This window comes from Canis lupus, chromosome 1 (genome assembly GCF_003254725.2).
Source record: "Canis lupus dingo isolate Sandy chromosome 1, ASM325472v2, whole genome shotgun sequence".
Taxonomy (NCBI): domain Eukaryota; kingdom Metazoa; phylum Chordata; class Mammalia; order Carnivora; family Canidae; genus Canis; species Canis lupus.
The window spans coordinates 17,630,627-17,650,243 of NC_064243.1; the positions used below are offsets into that span (position 1 = coordinate 17,630,627).

The following is a 19,617-nucleotide window of genomic DNA, read 5'->3' on the forward strand; positions in this document are numbered from 1 at the left end:
TTTAGATCTCATCAATATTACTAATTTTATTTTAGTGACCGTATCCACATATAAGTGAATATGGTTAATGTGAATGGTGGAAGTGGGGTTATTTTCTGGATTTGTTTTGTTAAATCAAAATGCATATGATATCTAAATGCATATACTATACATAACAGTTCCCATATCATAATGTAGACTACAGATGAGCATTTTCTTATGTTAAAATGTCATTTCGAACAGATAGAAAGTCAGAATAATGCTGACAGTATTCATTTCTTCAGCCTTTCTTCAGAATAAATTCTCCAGCACATATACAGACAATTAATAAGAATCAAGCTTACTTATTCCTGTTTGAATTATGGCCCTATGATAGATTACATTAAAGATTACAGGCACCAGTTTAATTTCTGTTACTACTATTCAAGGGCAGGAACTGCCTTGGTATCTCTCTGTCCTCCACCTGGACCAGGCAGGTTTCTCATAGAACAGCTCTGTGGAAGGCAGGCAGACAGGCAAGGAAGGAGTTCATTCAACTCAACATTTGATGGGAAGGACAAGAATTATTCATGCTGATAACTACACTGCAAAACTCTTCAATGTTTCACATTGAAAAACAATTTGTTGACACTTGCTGATCATGGTCAAGGAATTTCCTGGGAAAACGAAGGCACGTCACGTCACGGCAGTCACTTCTACCTTCGGTATTCCAAACAAAGCCCCTCCCACTGTGCCATGTGACAAAGTCTGGTCATCTTTCTAGATCTGGCTTCAATCTTCCTCTCTGTGGCATCGTTCTTGTGCACCATGACCCAGAGCATCCCATCCCATGAGTAAGCAACCTGTTACCCATGGTCTATGCTGGGTACCAGCACGAGAGTGGGACCTACATGACGCTTCTGCTAGGTGTGCCTCATGTCCACTGTCCTGGCTGTCGCCTAGAAAGCTCTAAGACACAGGCTTCCCAAGCTTTCACATTTCTAACAAGAAGTACAGTATATATACAGGAAGTACACATGTGGTATTATGAAACAATAATCATCTCATACTTCTGAGATAAAAAGAATGTTCTCTGTAATTGCAAAAATAATGCTCAGTTTTCTCATTTTAAACTGAAAGGAACTGGCTGACATTATTCCTAAGAGAACTCACAGCTCTATAAATGTTTATGCATATAAAATTCAAAAATGACTCCTGCATATATTAGCTAGAGAATAATGCCATATTATAAAATATAGGAGCATCTCTTGTTAATATAATTTCAACTGGGGATGCAGCCAGGCCCTCAGGCACACTGTGTTTATGTTGAACTATTTTTACTGCTTTGTCCTCTACTACAGTATGGTAATTGGGCACCCTAATAATGCATGCTAATTAGAATGAGCAGAATGTAGAATATTGTACCAGGATTTTTTTTTAAAGCATGGTTTCGACTATGGTAAGAAGTTCAATCAGCTTAAATATTAAAACTGCATCAAAAGTTTAGAGTTTTATTACAATTTAGTGTCTTTTTCAAGTGGAAAACACAATCAGTATGTACGTACTGAACTGATCCCAAGATTAAGGCATTTTCACTCATGAGCAGAATACAAAAGAACCCCAGAGCTAGGCTGTTAGTGTAGCAGTGGTCAAACCAGCCAAACTCCTCAGGAAAGTAAAAAAGGCTTGTTAGTTGTGCAATGTAACTCCTAGCCAGAAGCCCCCTGCTTTGAAGAAGTGCTAAGCTTCTTGGCTGGAGCTTAATATACACATTTCAATATTTCTGCTCCAACTTCACTTTTCTATTCAACTTAAAAAAACCTGAACCAAAGCAGCTTTTTCCCCTTCCTTCAAGAGAGTCAAATATCTAAATCATGTATTTTAAAAGAATATGAAAATAAAAATGGTCAAGAAGTACAATTTACTGTGAAGCCTTAAAAAGTCAAGGAAATAGAGGAGTTATGACATGTGGGTCATTAAATCCATTTTAAAGGTCTGTCAGTTCTGGGCTGACCTATACAGAGTAAGAAAACAAAACTGTGAATCTATCCAACTATTTAGAATCACCAAACACTTAATAGCCTTGTACCAATCCTACCCTGCCCCAGCAGCTCCCCCAAGAAAGAGGTAAGCAATATGATGAAAGACCAAAGACCGCAGACTGAAAGTAGACTCCTGAGTTACTGTATGAGGGATATAAAAGCCCCTTGGGGGGCAGGCCTGGTGGCTCAGCGGTTTAGCACCGCCTTCAGCCCAGGGCCTGATCCTGGAGACCTGGGATCGAGTCCCACGTCGGGCTCCCTGCATGGAGCCTGCTTCTCCCTCTGCCTGTGTCTCTGCATCTCTCTCTCTCATCAATAAATAAAATCTTTAAAAAAATAAAAATAAAAGCCCCTTGGCTCACTCCTGTCTATAAAAATTAAATCATGAAAGGGCAGCCCGGGTGGCTCAGCGGTTTGGCGCCGCCTTTGTTCCAGGGCGGGATCCTGGAGACCCGGGATCGAGTCCCACGTCGGGCTCCCTGCATGGAGCCTGCTTCTCCCTCTGCCTGTGTCTCTGCCTCTCTCTATCTCTAATAAATAAATAAAATTAAAAAAAAAATCATGAAAGAAGGCTATACAAATTTCAGAGGCTCTGAAAGGCAGATCTGCTAGGGGAAATGCTGATCTCTTCTCCGTGGGGTAATTCCCTCTCTTTGGGCTTACCCAGTAAGCAAAATATAGCACAATACTTAACACTAAAATAAACACAGAATGGTTTCAAAGACTAGGTAGTTAAGGAAGGAGCTTAAAGGAATAGATACAAAGTATCTAAACACTGAGTGTAGGGACCACAGCCAATCTGAAGAAAAGAGGGTCCTTTCCAAGTCAATTTCTAATGTTTTCATTTCAGGACCTCCCCGCTCACATTAAGCACTTTGTCCTAAAGTGTCAGAACAGCCCATGGTTCTAAAATGATCAGGGTATAAAAAGCAGGCTTCTTGAAATTCAATCTCTTTCATCCTCCATACTGAAAGCTCAACTTCCTGTAGCGACGTGGTGATGCCTAGAGACCACCAAAGTGTCAACTCAGGACAGCACAAAACCGGCCAGGACATCAACCACTTATTCTCAGGCCACCTGTTTCACTTGTTCTTTTATAGTTCCTCCGTATTCCAGTTCGCCCAAATAAGCTGTTAGCAGAATAAACAAGGTTCAAAAAGGAACATCCACGAGAACATTATCCACCCAGGATGCCTAAGGAATCAAGCTAAAATACTTTCACTAACCTCCATTTGTCCAGAAAAATCACAGACCTCCTGAAATACATTTTATAACTAATATTTTCAACACTCTATCCCTTTAGGCTCTTTTAATCTTTAAACTGGAGCTGGACATATACAGCAGGATATGGGATATATTGTGCTGCCTCGTATGAATCAAGGGAAGTGGATGATCAAAGACAGGATCCTAACTTCTCAATAATCACTAGATGTACTAAGCTTTCCAAGCTTCTTTTGGCAATTACAGTGGAGAAACTTAAGATATTCTGACATTCACGCATTTGATCAATAGTTTCGACACTGTGAATTTCCTGCTTTTTCCTCATTATTGCAAATGTCTTGGTAGTATCATTAAGAGCTAAGGAAAAAAAAAGGTCAAAATTTTGGGGGCAGTAATCTAGCTCAGCAATACTATGTGCTTACTTATTTTTATTAAAAATATGCTTTATCATCTCAAGTTGTACAAATACATTAACATTTAGATTAGCCTCAATCAGTTTTTAAACCAACTATACAGACACCCAACATTTATTAAATTTTAAGATAATTCTTACATGGAGTAAATCTCTGCTGGTTTTGTGAACTTTTATGTGGAGATAACAGATTTCTTATTAACACGTGTTACAAAATTATAGATTAATTTCAACGCCTAGGAACTCCGGCTCCAGGCTCAGCCAAGAGAAGCAGCTGTGGCATCTATGAATACCCTCTAAAAGGCAGTATCTGATAAGGCCAATTCCAAAATACTACCCTAATTTGCAAATCTCACAACGTGGAGATCCTGCACAGATAACATCAGACTGCTGCTCAAAAGCCTCAACCTATGAGCAGGCAGCCTAAACCAATGGAAGCATTACAGCAAAGCGATACGAAGCCAAAAAAGGCTTTAAAGTTTCAAACTTCAATACAGCAAATACAATTAAAGGTCCTTTTCTACAATGCAGAGCTCATGAAAGAATTCAAGTCTTTTCTAAGACCAATTATCACAGGTGGTGTTGGGGATCTGCGATGCTGATTTATCCAACAGCCAAAGACTCAGGACAGATGAGAGGACATCGGATAGCGTATCAAAGTTAGTTATTAAATATTTCCAGGCATGCCTTAAATCCATGCTGTGCCTAATGCTGATCAAAAACTGATTGTTCCAGTTAACTCAATTAGCTTCCTTGAAGAAGAAAAATTTGTACAACTATTTGGTTAAGAAGGAAAACCACCCCAACATTAACACGGATCAGGTCCTTCAACATATGCTGCCTCATTTAAACATCACCATAAACCTGGGAGTTGGATGTTTTTATCCTCATTTTTCACTGAAGAATAAGCTCAGAAAAGGGACTTAGCTCTCCCCAGGACATGTCAGTAAACTGCCGAGCTGCCTCTTCAGGTCTCCAAAGCTGCCCTCTCTCTCCATTATGCTAAAGCACCAACTGGGGGTACCATCTCCGAAATTTTCAGCAAAAATGTCACATCGCTGGAAGCATTTAACTGCCTCTTGGCTACACAGACTTTTAAATTGTGCAAAGATATTTTTTTAAAATTCCCAGTATGCACATTCAAAGTGATATAATATGGCAGTTACACCTAAGGACAGGATCACCTACCTTCACTGGAAACAGAAAAATACCACTATTTCACACAACAGCAAGGAAGGCTGAGTGAGGCAATGCTTTTGCAATGGGATGTTAGTTTTAAGTGAAATAAATGAAGCCTTCTTCAAGTGATGACGTACTACAGAGACACTTTTAACAACTCCTATCAGTGTCAACTCTGAGCAAGGCCACATCAAAGCATCCATGGGAATAGTTGAAATTTTGTTGTACAGTATTGGAATATTCTCATACAACCTAATTAGGAGGTTGTTACTATGTTCAAGGGAAAACATGTTTATAAAATCCAATCAGAAATCCAGGGAATGAAAGAAATAGTAGCTTTTTGCTTATTCATCACAGTGTTCTTGGTCTGTCTGTAAACAAAGGGTGGTTTATGCATATAATAATAAAAATAATTATTTTTTAGGGTGAAAAAGTTACTAATGTACTAATGTCAAGGCTTTTCTGTGCAGTAAAATCATGATCTCTAAAAGATAGTCACACTAAAATCTTCAAATAAAAATAGTTTGAATATTCTTTTGTTTTTATAGTAAAATTAATTTTTAATCCCAACAGATGATTACACTACTTTTGCAAAGTGTATGTCCACTGAGAGGACACAGGAAAGTGCAGAGAACCTAGGGTCGAAGTAAAGGAGAAACACTCCCTTCCCTATTGATACATGCAGTGGGCAGGAGAAACCCTATTTTTGTCCCCACCGGTCCTCCTCCGTTTATGTTACAAACCGTGTCAGGAAGCAACTGAAGATAGCCCCAGAAACTTTCCAAGCACCCAGCGTAATGTTATATACACAGTGGGCCTTACACACTTAATGACATTAAGGGGATCAGAAAATTCAGCTTGCAGAATGCAGAACGTGGCAGCGATTATGCCTGAAACTGTTTTTGAAAGGGGGCACCAATGCTGGGAAACAGGGATCCCACTTCCTCAGAAAGACTCGAATACAGTTAAGCCTTCCACAACCAAACTAAGTAAGTCAGAAACGAAGAAAACAAGTCATTCGTTAAAATACCGTTAATAACACCACAAATGGGGGTGGCCTGGGTGGCTCAGTCGGTTAAGTGTCTGCCTTTGGCTCAGGTCATGACCTCAGGGTCTTGGGATCGAGCCCCACGTGGGCTGCCCCTCTGCTCAGCGGAGAGTCTGCTTCTCCCTCTCTCTCTCTGCTGCTCCCCGCTTTTGCTCGTTCTCTCTCCCGCTCTCTCTCTCAAACAAATAATCTTTTTAAAAAGCCACAAATGGAATTCCTCAGTTTTAAGCCCTCTGAAATACGTAACTGGTGATTACAAGAACCCATTCTACTTTACTGAATGGGTGGCACACCAGATGGAGAACCATCAGCACAAGGGGTTGCTACCTATTTCTTCCCCCCCAGGAATCTAGCTGGGTAACATTTTCTGAAGTCATGTTACATCTGAGACTTCTTTGTCACAGGATGTTTGGGAGACAGAGACACAGACAAACACTCAACAGGGGAACCTTGAAATAAGGTCTAAGGCGCAGACTATGCGACACGATGCATTTGTAAAAGGCATCCTGAGCGGTTTGCCCAATCAAGAAAGATTTCTGATGTTATTTAAAAACCAGACTGCAACAGATTTTAGTTAATTTTTCACATAAACTAATAATGAAGTTACCCTTCTGACCAAAACAGCAGATATGTGAACCATCAAAAAAGCCTGGTGGCAGCCAGACTGTAGACGCCCCAGTGAATGTTTTCCCTCAAGATAAATAAGGCCAGGGCAGCTGCTGCCTACACTTAACACCCCTGCCTGTATGAAACACGTACAAAGTGTTGAATGGAGCAGACGGTTTTGTTACGTGACGAGTTTTGTTTCTGCTTCTTAAAGAAAGAAGTTTTTGCTTAAAAAAAAAAAAAAAAAAGGAAGACAAAGAAAACCCAGCTACTTACCATTTACTAATTTCTGCACATGAACTAAAATACACAGGTATATAGAAATTCACATGCAAACGACACCTATGAAATTCACACAAGAGAACTTAAGCAAGGCTCTTTATTCTAAGACTTTAAATTTTCAAATTGGAAGAAATCTGTTTTCTGCTCCAACAGTCCTTTCAAGTTAGAGTAGTCCTTGTCTCTAAGTACGCATGATTTTTAGTACATCCTATTTGTTTCCTAATTACATTAGAAATCTCAAGCCAAATGAGACTTTAATTATATAAATCCATCTGTCTTCAACATCTAACTGCAAAATGACTTAAGTGTTTGGTAATATAACGGAATAGTTACCGAAACTTTAGGAATGCATTCTGTTTATCAAACTCCAGCTGGTAGGTGGTGCAAGTTGGGCACGAAATTGTGTTGCCCAGTGGAGCCTACCACTGTTGTGATGTATGTTCTTGAGGAGAAGCTTAGAAGTATCGTAATATCAAAATGTTATTGAAATTTGTACTATTACATAAAAGTTATATCAGTTCGGATCAAGACAAAGCACGCAAACACATTTCCTAACAAAAGGGTCAGAGATAAAAGGATGCACAGAAGAGAAAGAAGAAACATTTACAGAACACTCTAGAAGAGTATCTTATTTGCATTTAGCATCTGATTATACCCTCAAAATGGTGCAAACCACTGGTGGAGCAGTGTGATAAAGGTCACTCGAGCAGCCAAAAACAGTTCTCAACACAAAGCAATAAAAGATAATGCAATTCCACACTAATACTCAGTCATCCACTTTGAAAAGTCACAACGTACAGCCAAAAACCCAAACAAAAAGTTCCCTGGATGTCCACGATCATATCCCCAAACTGGTCATCAACTAAATCCAGGGGAAAAAAAATCCATTTCAAAATGTAGGGAGCTTGTTGTTTAGATAGAGCACTCAGGGGCTGGTCATTGCTACATAAGAGAAAGTTAAGTGATAAAACTTTTCACCCCACTACAAACCACAAAAGCTGCAGAGTCATCATTTGCTTGGTGAAAGGAGCAGCTGTCTTTCCATGCTCCGTCTCACCCAGAGGGAGAGATCGAGAACACAGGAGAAATAAAGGCCAAAATCTGTTGCAGGGCGCCTGTTTCCACAGCTGGAGACAGGGCCCTTAGCTATTCTATATACAGCCTCCCGGGTAGACATTCAAGTGGCCAGTGTTAAGTTGCACGGCCACCGCAGTCTGACCATTAGCAAGTCCCCAAGCAGTCCTGCCCAGCTCGGGCCCACAAGCCAATCTGCTTCAAAAACACGTTTCTTACTGTCCCACAAGGATGACTACTCTTGTTCACCTTAATGGGACAAACCCCAAAGACCATACATTATGTTAACAAGGGTCAACCCTCCACAGCACAGAGGCCCTTCGGAGGAACTGACCAACCCTACGTGCACTTCACTGTTAAGGAGGCGAGACTCCAGTTCCTGTGACAACCGCCCTTCACGAGAACCGGTTATTTTTTAAGCAAAACGTTATCCCGGGCTCTATTTGCAAGCAGCTTTTACATGCACTTCCAACATGCACACGCTGGGACACCACCGGCACAGACTGATTTCAAGCAAGACATTTTTAAAATTCTTTAATTTCGGAAGGCTTGCGGCAAGCAGGCAGGAGCGGTCATCTGGATCCCCCAGCGGGAGTCATCGGACTTTTGGGATCCACAACGCACCGTCCCGGACGCAGACTAGCTTTAGGGGCCTTGCCCCAGACCTGGGCTGCAAATCACGGCCCCGGAGCTCGGCCAGACCCGCGAGGGCAGCCCGGAGGAGGGAGGCTCCCGGAAGGGGAGGCGGAGGGTCGGAGTCCGGCAGCTGCGGGAGCGGCCCCCGCGCCCCCCGCGACCCCGCGCCCCCGGGGCACGCGCGCCGACTTACCGGGGCGCCGGCCGGGCCGCCTGCGTCCTCCTCCGCGGGGCCCTGGGGGGCCTCCTCCGGGCCCCGCGTCACGAGAATCCTGAAGTGCTGCTGGCCCGCGTTCTGATCCTGCCGGATCTTGAAGGTGCAGCCCTGCCCCTGCGGCGCCCGCTCCCCCGAGCTGGTGCGGCGCGCTTCGGGGGCCCCCCTGCGGCCCCGCGGCGGCGTGTCCGGGCGCCCCCGCTCCTCCGTGGGGCTCGCGCGCTCCGCTCGGGGCTGCGTGGGGTACGAGGTGCTCCGCTCCAGCCGGATGCGCGGGTACCTCACCAGCCGGTCCCCCTTGGTGCCGGTGAAGCCGAAGTTCAAGTCCCCGGGGGGCCCCGGGGCGCCGGGCGGCGGCGGCGGCGGCGGCTGCAGCTGGAAGACGAAGCAGCGCTTGCCGGGGCTTCCAGAAGCATCGGGCACGTGCTGCAGGGACCAGCGCCGGGGCTCGGGCGCCGCCCCGTCCGCCCCGCAGGCCGTGAGCCGCACCTGGCGCACGTCGGCGCTGGAGGCGCGGTGCTGGGCGCGCGGCCCCCCGCCGCCCTCGGGGCCCCGCGCGGGCCTGGGCGCCGCGTCCGCGCCGTTGAGCTGCGGGCCGCGGGCGCTGCCGGGGGGCTGGGGCTGGGGCTGGGGCTCGGCCTCGGGCTCGGGCTGCGGGGGCTCGGCGGGCTGCGGGGGCTCGGCGGGCTGCGGGGCCGCGTCCCGGGCCTCGGGGGCCCCGTCGGCCGCCTTGCGCTGCAGCGAGATGCGCACGGACGAGCTGCGCGTGGGGCGCGCGTCGAGCGGGCCGAGCAGCTGCGGGATGAACATGGACGTGCTGCGCTTGAGCGCGCCCACCGCCTCGTGCAGGCCGCGCCCCGCGCCCGGGGCCGCCAGGCCGTGCGGGCCGCTGCGCCGCGGCAGCGTGTGGAAGGCCGCGGCCAGGTCCTCTTCCCCCTCGCGGTCCGGGATCTCGGACTCGGGGGCCGTGTTGCTGCGGCCGGAGCCAAAATGAAACCGAAGCCGATGGGCCATGGTGCCCGGGGGGGCGGGGAGGCGGCGGGCGAGCGGCAAGCGGGGGCCCGGCGCTGCCAGAAGTCAAAAACCGAAGACGCAAACTCCAAGAAAAAGCGTCCCATCTGCCAAACCGTGAGCACTGCGGCCCCGAGCGCGACAGATAGCAGAAATAACCCAAGTGGCGAGCGGCATTCCAGGCATGATTGGATAAGAGCAAGAAGCCCTCATCCGCCCTGGGGCAGAGGGTAGGATGGCCGGGGCCACATGACCGCGGGCTCCCCCTCCAATGCCAGCTTGTGGGCTCTGCAGACTTTTCCCCCCTCTCCCTCTCGCTCTCACTTTTTTTTTTTTTTTTTTTTTTTTAACAGCAAGAGCCTGAAACAGCACCTTCCCAGCTGCTGCTTTTCCATCAGACAGGAGTGGCCCCAGCAGGCAGCTCTCACAGCTGACGAAGGCAGCAAACGCAGTCCAAGCCCTGCTGCTATAAATCTAAAACCGCGTCGAATCCACCGGACGGGCCTTTCCGAACGAGGCAGGGCGCTCGGGCTCTCCAACCAAGCCCGGGGACGCGGCCCTGGACCCAGGAGCGCACGGCGCGTTTCCCCCGGCTCCCCCCGGCACACCCGACGACCACGAGGCAAAAAAGGCCCTGGCTGCAAGAAAACCCTTCCACAAGCATCGGATATTGTTTCTCTGTTATTTACGATATCACCACACTACCACGATGGAATGCAAACTAATAAAAGGTACTATAAATATGATTACACACCCCACAGAATGAGTGTCCCTTTAATGCTAAATAATTAGACCATGATCTACAAGTAGCAAAATAGCTAAGGGGAGGGAGGCCCAGCTTACAACACTGTCAGTTCGCTGTCTGCCCACTACTAGATTTTTCATTTAATAAGGTTGTGTGTGTGTGTGTGTGTGCACGCGCGTGTATGTGGCGATCTCACTCATAATAGGATTGTCAGACATGGAAGCAGGAGAAAAAAGGAGCCCAGCTGGAGAAAACATTCTCTCCTATATGCCAGACAGGGGGGAAAAAAAAATACACCCCCCCCCACCCTTCTCCATTCCGACCCAAAAAGGAAGGAAAACTGAGGAAGGGTGTGAATGTGGTTTTTGTAGTGAGTTAACTTAAATACCATACAGAAACAAGGCTGCCCAGAGCTGACAGCTTTCCAGTGAGAAGTCAGCAATATTATCACGAGCATGGAATCTTACCATTTCTCTGAAGGGCCAAAAAGGACCCAAGTAATAAAGGTCCAGCGTTCCAAAAACTGTCATCAGATTTGTTGTCGACTTGGATATATTCTGTGTGTTTCAAGCTTTCTATTTTCCATGATCCAGAAACATCAGTTATTTAACAAAGAAGCTTATTTAGGAGGGAGTAAAAAAAAAAAAAAAAAATGGGAGGGGGGAAACACTAAGCTGTAAAGAGTGACAAAAAGTTTATTTTAAAATCCACAAAGCATGACTTTGTCAACAGCTCTAGAATTGAGGGTGTGGAGGATTAACCCTGTGTTTACATACGTGCAAACCTGTTTTCCAAAAGCATGTGCTTTAAATGCCAAAACTGCTCTCCATGGGAGAATGGAAGCTAGTCTGTTGAAATGCTCAAACTGACAAGTACCACTACAGTCATGTATTGATTTAGCTGGATTAAGAGCCAATGAAACAAATATCACCACTAGCATTCGGTGCAGAGTTAAAAAAAAAAAAAAAAAAAGCGCACAAAACACAACCAACCACAAACCCCAACCAAAAAGACCCACTGTAAATAGCCTGGGGGCAAACATAGGTATTAGTATCATAAAACACAATTTTTCAGATCAAGTGTGTATTCACACATGATTTCTTAGAGCTCTGCATTCAAAGGCCTTCTTGGGTTTGGAAGTCTAGTTTAGGTTCCATGGTAAGGTCACCTCAACAGTAGTCATTGTCTTAGTAATAGAAATGGGAAACAAATATTTACAGCAAATTTCTCTTAGGAAAAATAAAACTAAATAATGAATGAGAACACATCTGACAAGAGGCAATTTTCCCTCAAATGTGACCCTTTCTTCACCTCAGAGAAGTGGTGTTATGCTCGGTACACTAGTCTGTGGATGTATCTATGTCTTCAGGGACTGGCTTCTATACTCAACACTGCCTGATTGGGTATTTGCTAGATAAGAGATGGAGTGCTAAGAACTGCACCCTCATCAGAATCTCTCATTCAATTTAACAAGAAAATAACTTCACATACACAGCAAAAGTGATCTAGTTATTTGGTACTACTAATGGTCACCCAAGATACAAAACGTTGAGTTCAACATGAAGCCACCAAGATCCCGTGTTTTTTAATAGACAAGGCATCAATACAGTAGGCCAGAACCTGTTGGCTTTCCAATTTGGAGAGTGACACCAAACACAGGAGATTAACTACATTCCCGAGTTCCACTGGCCTGAGGACTCAGGAGAACAGCAGATTATACCAGGGTGCTACCACCGGCTGATGTGTTTAAATTATGCAAAGGCTCTAGACCTCACTTGTCTATATGCAAGGATGGGGAGTTACAGGAGTTGTATTCTAAGGCTCCTCCTAAAATATTAAGTTTTTAATCTATCAAAAACTTAGGAAGAGTTTTAGCTGAAATCAGCAGCAAGAAGGGTTCACTAGAACACTTGTTTGTTTCAAGATTTTATTTAAATTCTAGTTAGTTAACATAGAGGGTAATCTTAGTTTCAGGTTTAGAATTTAGTGATTCATCACTTATATACAGCACCCGGTGCTCATCACAACAGGTACCCTCCTTAAAATCTCCACCACCCATCTAGCCCATCTGCCACCTACCTCCCCCTCCATAACCTTCAGTCTGTTCTCTATAATCAAGAGTCTATTTTATGGTTTGCCCTCCGCCCCGACTCTATTCTAATAAGAACACATCTTTTAACCAAGAAATATACACAAGTTTCATGGAAAGTAAATCTGGGTCCAACTAACAACAGACTACAGGGAGTTATGATTCCACTTCTTAGAGTTCCTAAAAGGCTTACCCAGAATGTAATAACGGATTCACATTCATAGCTGGAACACTTGGTTTGTGGGTACCTTGATGAATACACTCTAGTTAGTTGATTCTGCCAAAATGCTTTAAGCTAGATTTGATGCTAAAATTCCATTTTTAAAATGAAATCTTACGTATATATATTATACAGATAGCTAGCTACGTAACATGTCCACATCTTACGTATCAACGTATATATAAAATGTTTGTATGAGTTTTCTGACTCAGGCATACCTTTCCTTCTTTAAAGGTACTTTCCATGAATTTCCCTTGAGAAAGTACCACTTTTAAAATACAGCTTAATTTTGCCTGCTAAATATAGATTCACTTTTTTCTATATGCTGTTAATTAGATTTTGGTTTTCCCAAAGAGAATCACCACAGATTCACTACTGACTGGGTAGTGTAGTCTGACTTATATTTAAGGTTTGTTTACATGAGTAATGGCCTCTTTACAGGTTTGCCTACCATTGCGTATTCCCAACATAAGAGCATCAGGCATACGGTTTGATGTATCACTAATGTGATCTTCACTAATATTGACTCTGATGAAAACATACACATATACAAATAAATTTTCTGTCCTAGCCATAAAATAGTATTTGTTAGAATCATGAAATAGTAATAGGACAAAGAGTCTTTGGGGGGATGGGGAGGCATATGTACTGCCAGAAGTACAACACAGATAGCAGAGGTCCAGAAGATGCAGCTTTCAAATTCAGTTTTTAAAAAAATGAAATCAAAAATCAAGAACTAGGACCCACTTACCAATCTGTTTTCATCAAATACTTCAAACAGGAGTCTGTGATTAGATGGGTTTACCTATAAAGGGGACAAAAACCGTATTTTCAAAAATGGGCAGAAATGATGCAAAGGATAAAAGACATAGAATGAAATGCTTTATAATGCACCCAGATCATTTTGTAATCTAAATAATTAACCTACTCTCCTGGAAAGCCTGTGTCTATAAACCATTTTATATTATAGATTTCTAGATTATCCGATGCCTGATATTTAGGCACATCAGAAGAAGAAAACGCTTTTGGCTACAAAGAGAAAATTTTAAATAGTTTTAGAGAGTTTCTAAATCTCCCCTACAAGGCACGAGACCAAGGTGACATCTTCACAAAGGTCTATGCCTGAGGAAATCTCTTAGGCCCATAGTGACAATGAGAATAGCAGTGACAAAAAGGAAGAAAATAGTAAAAGGACCTATTTACTATTGCATGCTGATTTGGGAGCACTACCTCCTTATTAAATATCAAAACACATGACCTCATTTAATCCTGACAGCAACCTATGGTGTGTAACTGTCCCTCCAATTTTGCAAATGAGGAATTGAGACGATGAGGGTGAAGGAACCTGCCCCTGGACTGGAGCCCAGGGGTACAATGCGGGGCAACCGAGACCCCCCAACCAGGTCTCACCTGCTGGTCTCCAGAGCCCGCACTTTGAAATTAGAACAAAGAAATAAAAGATATCTCCACTTCCAGCAACCGTGAGGTCAGTGTCTTTTTGCTTCTTTCTATCTCTTTACTAACACCTCACCAAAATGGCAAGAATCATCATTCAGGCTCAATTATCATTTATTAAGTACCAAACACATGGGATACATGGTAGTAGGCTTTCTGATTTACATCATTGCATGTAAGTCCTGAAACACCCCTATCAAGAGAGGACTCCTCTCTCCTGAGTGATTGCCTATCGTTAGGCGGAGCTCCAGGGTCATGGAAGCTGTACGTGGTAGAGCCAGAAATGGGACTCAGGCCTACTGCTACTAAGTCTGGGCTGCTTCACCACGGAAAGTAGAACAAAATAAAGTTTGACAGTACATCACGGAGCAAGTCCTGGGTTTCTTGCCCCTTGGCCTGCCCTCAGCGTAGTGATAGAGCAAGCAGATGGACAGGGGATTTAAATCCGTCTGGAAGCTCTGCCAACGTTGGGCTGACCAATGCATCCATCTGGAAGCTCTGTGAATGTTCGGCTGACCAATGCACCCATCCACAGAGGCTCTGGCAGGAGCGGCACACAGTAGGCACTCAATAGAGATTTGTGGGAAGAATAAAACAAAGCCCCCCATTCTTTTTTTTAAAGCTGGAGAAAATAGAGCTTTTTACAAACTTTTAGAGCCAAGGTGAGTGACTAAGTCTTAGATGTACTAAAATTTACATGAATGTGACCCAGGTGTTAAACTGAAAGGAGACTAAGTAATTTGGAGCTTTACAAGTAGAAACCTGTATTTGAGACTTCACAAAGGGCCAATAACATCTCTCTGCACCCTTTAGCTTTTCGGTCCTTCACGAAGTAATTTAAAATGCATCTGGTAGAGGCTACACATAGGATCCACCAAGTATTGCAATATCGATGCCATATTTCAGCTCTGAACAGAATAGAAAACAGATGTCGTATATAGTGACTGAAGTTCGGAGCACGTAAAATACTATTGTGATTGAAAGGAAGAAATCAGGACCAATTGTGAGGGTCCAACGGTATTAATCTTCTTTAGGAAACTACACTCATCTGAAGATCTCTTCTGGAACATTTCTAGAGGTAAAGAAGTTTTTAATATCACAGCTATGCAGGCAAAATATATTCATTTAGAAGAGGATAAAGCCCTCCCTTCCTTGCCAATCAAAAGCTGAGAAGTTTACTGTTTTCAAAAATTTTAGTACAAAAAATACAGCAACCACCACAAAAACTTCTTGAAAAGTAATCTCCATTAATTCAGAAAATTATCATTTCTATATATAGCACTTCTAGGTGTTAAATATACAAGGTTGGGGAAATTTTACCTAAATACATGCACACCACATAACTGAATCACAAAACTCTCTGTGACTAGAACATGACTGGTTATTTTTAGGTTTCTTTTTAATCACGTTGTCTCTGTTGCTTTATCTCTAAAATCATTCATAACCCAGGTCTCATAGAAAGATTGTTTTGATTATATTTTACCTTATTTTTAAAGAAAATTTAAGTAGAAAAGCTAAAACACGATACTTGGGTAACTCTATGTCTCTAAAATATCTTCAAGTGAAACAAGTCTGTATTTTGCTATTACTAGTCATTCTTTGAAAATTTAGGACACGTAAAGGTGGCTACCCAGTCATTTTTCAAAAAGAATTTCACATAAAAATTGAACAGCTTCCACTCAATATGAATCTATTGTGTTATCAATCTAGTTATCAACAACAATTATTACAAAAAAATGAAAAACTTACTCTAAAATAAAATTCTTCATTCCACTTTGGGTTCAGCGTCTGGAAGAGAAATTATCTTGTAATATCTTTTACAGTCATTGAAACATGAACAGTTACTAGTACAATACAGTCCACAGATTTGCTTGAACTTTTTTTTGTGACTACAAATAAGTGCTAAGAGATATTCAAAATGACAATGAAAAGCGTTTAGTCAATTGAGACTGTTCTGTAAATCAAATTACATGGGAAGGGGTGTATTAATGAAACAGGGAATTCATAGAGAAGAAACCATAAATTGCATGCTATCCACCAAAAGGAATAATGTCAGGGACCTACAAAGAGCCATCATCATGAAAAAATGTAAAGATTTTCTTCAAGAAATTCACATTCCCATGATTATTTCATCAAGAAGGAAATGAACTTTGTTCACTTCTCTCAACCTACCACAAATCTGTTTTGGAGAGCAAGGAAGCAGCTGGCAGAAAGGCAAAAGTATTCACTATTTATATAAATACTGAAATCTGAAGAATATTTTATCAAGAAAAATATTGATGGTCAGATTATAGTACATGGAAAAAAAAAAAAAAACCCTGCCAGCTTCAGATCAAAAGTGGATTATCCTCCAAAATAACCAATGTTCAAAATCTTCACCTTCATTTTCTTCTATCCTCCTCCTTCTATTCCTGTCTATCCATCCATCTCCATATCCATCAAGCACTCTATCTCACAAGAACATGGAAAGGATACTTTTGTCCTCAAGATGGACAAAAGAGGGGCTGCCAAGCATCCTTTCAAACTAAGATGAAACAGACACTGTGCAAGAATACATATAGGCATGTTTGTGCATTTGGACAGGCGTTAAGACCCTTAACACGTCCCTCAAAAACCAAATGTGCAGACTAAAAAGAAAAAAACCCACCACCTCACCCAGGGCTACAGGTATTGTTTAGTCTGAACGAGATTTGCCTTTATCAATCTATCCCCTTTAACACACCAGCACGAGGAAGCAGAGATAGGACACAAATGCACCGTAACAACCACCACCACGCACACGCAATTCACACAACCATGAACTGGTATTTTTAAAAAAATCAGCACTTTGCCCACCCACAGCTCAGGAGGGAATCCGATCCGAATGGACGGGGTTTCACACTTTTTTTTAAAGCTGTGAATGGAGCTGGGGATACAATGAGAGAGAGAGAGAGAGAGAGAGATACAATGAGACAGATGCAATGAGAGACAGAGATGCAATGAGAGACAGAGATGCAATGAGAGACAGAGAGAGAGGGAGGGAGAGAGGGAGGGAGGAGGGAGGAGGAGGGGAGGGAGAGGTGCCAGGCGGGCAGCCCAGCCGGGCAGGTAGGCAGGACCTGGCCTGGGGGGCGATGCAGCCCCGACCCGGGCCGCCCAGAAATGCAAGGGGCACCTGGCAGGTAGGGGACCAGCTCCCGGGGCAGGGGGACAGCAGCTCCCAAAGCAAAGCAGCAAAGCAGCAAACGGAGCGCGCAGCTCAGCGCAGCAATACTAACCGGGAGGGGGAGGCTCCGGCGACGAGGGGCGGCCCGGCGGCCCCCCAGCCCCGCTCCGTCCGGCCCGCGCCCCCCGCGCCCCGCGGCCCCCGCGCCCCGCACCTCCCGCCTGCGCTGCAGGGCGCGCCCCCGCCCCGCCCCGCCCCGCCCCGCCGCCCGCAGAAGCAGGGACAGCGCCTGACACCGCGAACAATGGGCTCCGAGCTGCTCCGGAGTCCTCCCCACTGATCACAACACCGGCTCCTGTTTGCACAACAGATTTTTAACGCCACTCGCGAGGCCAGGTGGAGGACGAGCCACAAAGGCTGCTCCTTACTTAGAATGACCCGGGCAAGGGGCCCAGGTGTCTGCACAATGGCAGGGAGTGAGCATTTTTTTAAAGCCCTCATGTTCTCCAAGGTACGGTCACCACACTGAGTATTAGACTATCTGCTCCCCAAAGGTGATGGGGAAAATAGCACTGTCTGATAAATAATACTCAAGCACAGATAAGAACAGTTCTTTGGATTAAAAAAGAAATTCCATCTTCAATAAATGCCCCAAATATGGAGTAAATACTTAAGATTTACACACATACACACATACAGACACATACAGGGAAACATGGTGGTAGATGAATTAAAATAGAATTATGGAAACATCTTTAATGAAATCATGTAATTAAGATTTAGAAAACAGATACACATGTTTAGTAACTAAGCAAACATTTTGCTTCTTTTAGTAATATTTGCTTCAAGGGAAACCATTCCTTTTGTGTCTACCAATCTCACAAGCCACTCCATTTCATTAAATGTATTTTAAATTATTTTAAAAGTCTTCATGAAAGATAACAAGCCAACAAGAACAAACCCTTGTCAAAAAAAAAAAAAAGATAAAAAAAAAAGAACAAACCCTTGTCTTACTGTATTCTTTGCAAGGAAAAAAATTGCTACTTGTAATAATACTTATTTTAAAAATACTGCTTTTAACAGTCATTTAACTAAAAGCCAGGATGGATATCTTGGGTTAATCCTGAAAAGCGTGGTCTATGTTAAATTTACAGATTTAATACTGGGAGATACTAAAAACAAATTTAAATAATATTAATAATACTGATGCTTAAAATAAAAATACTGCCAAACTTAAAATATAAACTTCTACAGAGCCAAAGTACTTAATTGGATTAAATTATTATTTAGATGAAGTTTAATTAAGGATGGGCACCTACCTTTTTAATGGTTTTTGTCTGTACCAAAGCGAGTTCTCTATTCTCATCTGCTACGTACAATGAAAGTTTCACATACGGATCACTGTAAGAAAATATTTCATATTTAGTGAGATTATACTTTTCATTTAAAAAATACAAAAAAAGTAGATAAAACCCAAATGAAAATGCCACTTAATGACCCAGTTTATGTAAATTTCACAAACTAAGCACTAACATTTTCAACATGTCTATTAAGTAAATATACAAGGAAAGTTTCTATCAACCAGAGCCAGTGATACGTATTTAAAAGCAAAACTCTCTAATAAATAAATCTTAAAAAAAAGAGGGGCACTTGGGTGGCCCAGTCTATTAAGCATCCAACTCTTCATTTGGCTGAGGTCATGATCTTGGGGTCCTAGGATCAAGTCCCATCAGGCTCCCTGCTCAGTAGAGAATCTGCTTGTCTCCCTCTCCCTCTGCCCCACCCCCTGCTCACACTGCCTACCCCCCTCAAATAAATCTTTAAAACAAACAAAAGCATAAAAATATCATGAGGCATATGAAACATACACTGACTTTACTTTTAGGGGTAAGGGGTAGAGAGAAAGAGGGGGCTCTTTCTCAAGCCCAATGTGGGGCTTGATCTCATAACCCTGAGATCATCACCTGAGCCAAAATCAAGAATCAGATGCCTAACAGACTGAGCCACCCAGGCACCCCTATGTTAACTTTAAAAATCATCTTAACTATTAATTCAAAGGAACTAATCTGCCATATTTCTTTTCCTAAACACAGATTCTAAAAAGATTACAAGAAAGATTACTAAAAGGCACAAAAAAATTTTAGCTGGCTAGCAAAATCTGGCCAAAATATTTAGTGTGCATCTTACTTATATTCTGATTTCTACTATACCGGTAAAAATTATTGTTCCTTTAATGAAGGTAAAACAGGCATTGTTCATCTAAACCAACACCTACCTTTT

General features: G+C 43.2%; 1 protein-coding gene and 1 long non-coding RNA gene across 2 annotated transcripts in view; one reads left to right on the plus strand and one right to left on the minus strand.

Moving 5' to 3' along the window:
* Positions 1-19,617, minus strand: part of NEDD4L (NEDD4 like E3 ubiquitin protein ligase) — a 338,701-nt gene that overhangs the window by 131,866 nt on the left and 187,218 nt on the right. Inside the window, 3 exon segments of the mRNA XM_049111433.1 lie at positions 13,489-13,542; positions 15,942-15,980; positions 18,657-18,738. Coding sequence (XP_048967390.1) covers positions 13,489-13,542; positions 15,942-15,980; positions 18,657-18,738 — 175 coding nt within the window.
* Positions 9,368-10,437, plus strand: LOC118353865 (uncharacterized). Its single transcript, XR_004813392.2, has 2 exons — positions 9,368-9,913; positions 10,037-10,437. It is a non-coding gene; the product is annotated as an uncharacterized LOC118353865 (long non-coding RNA).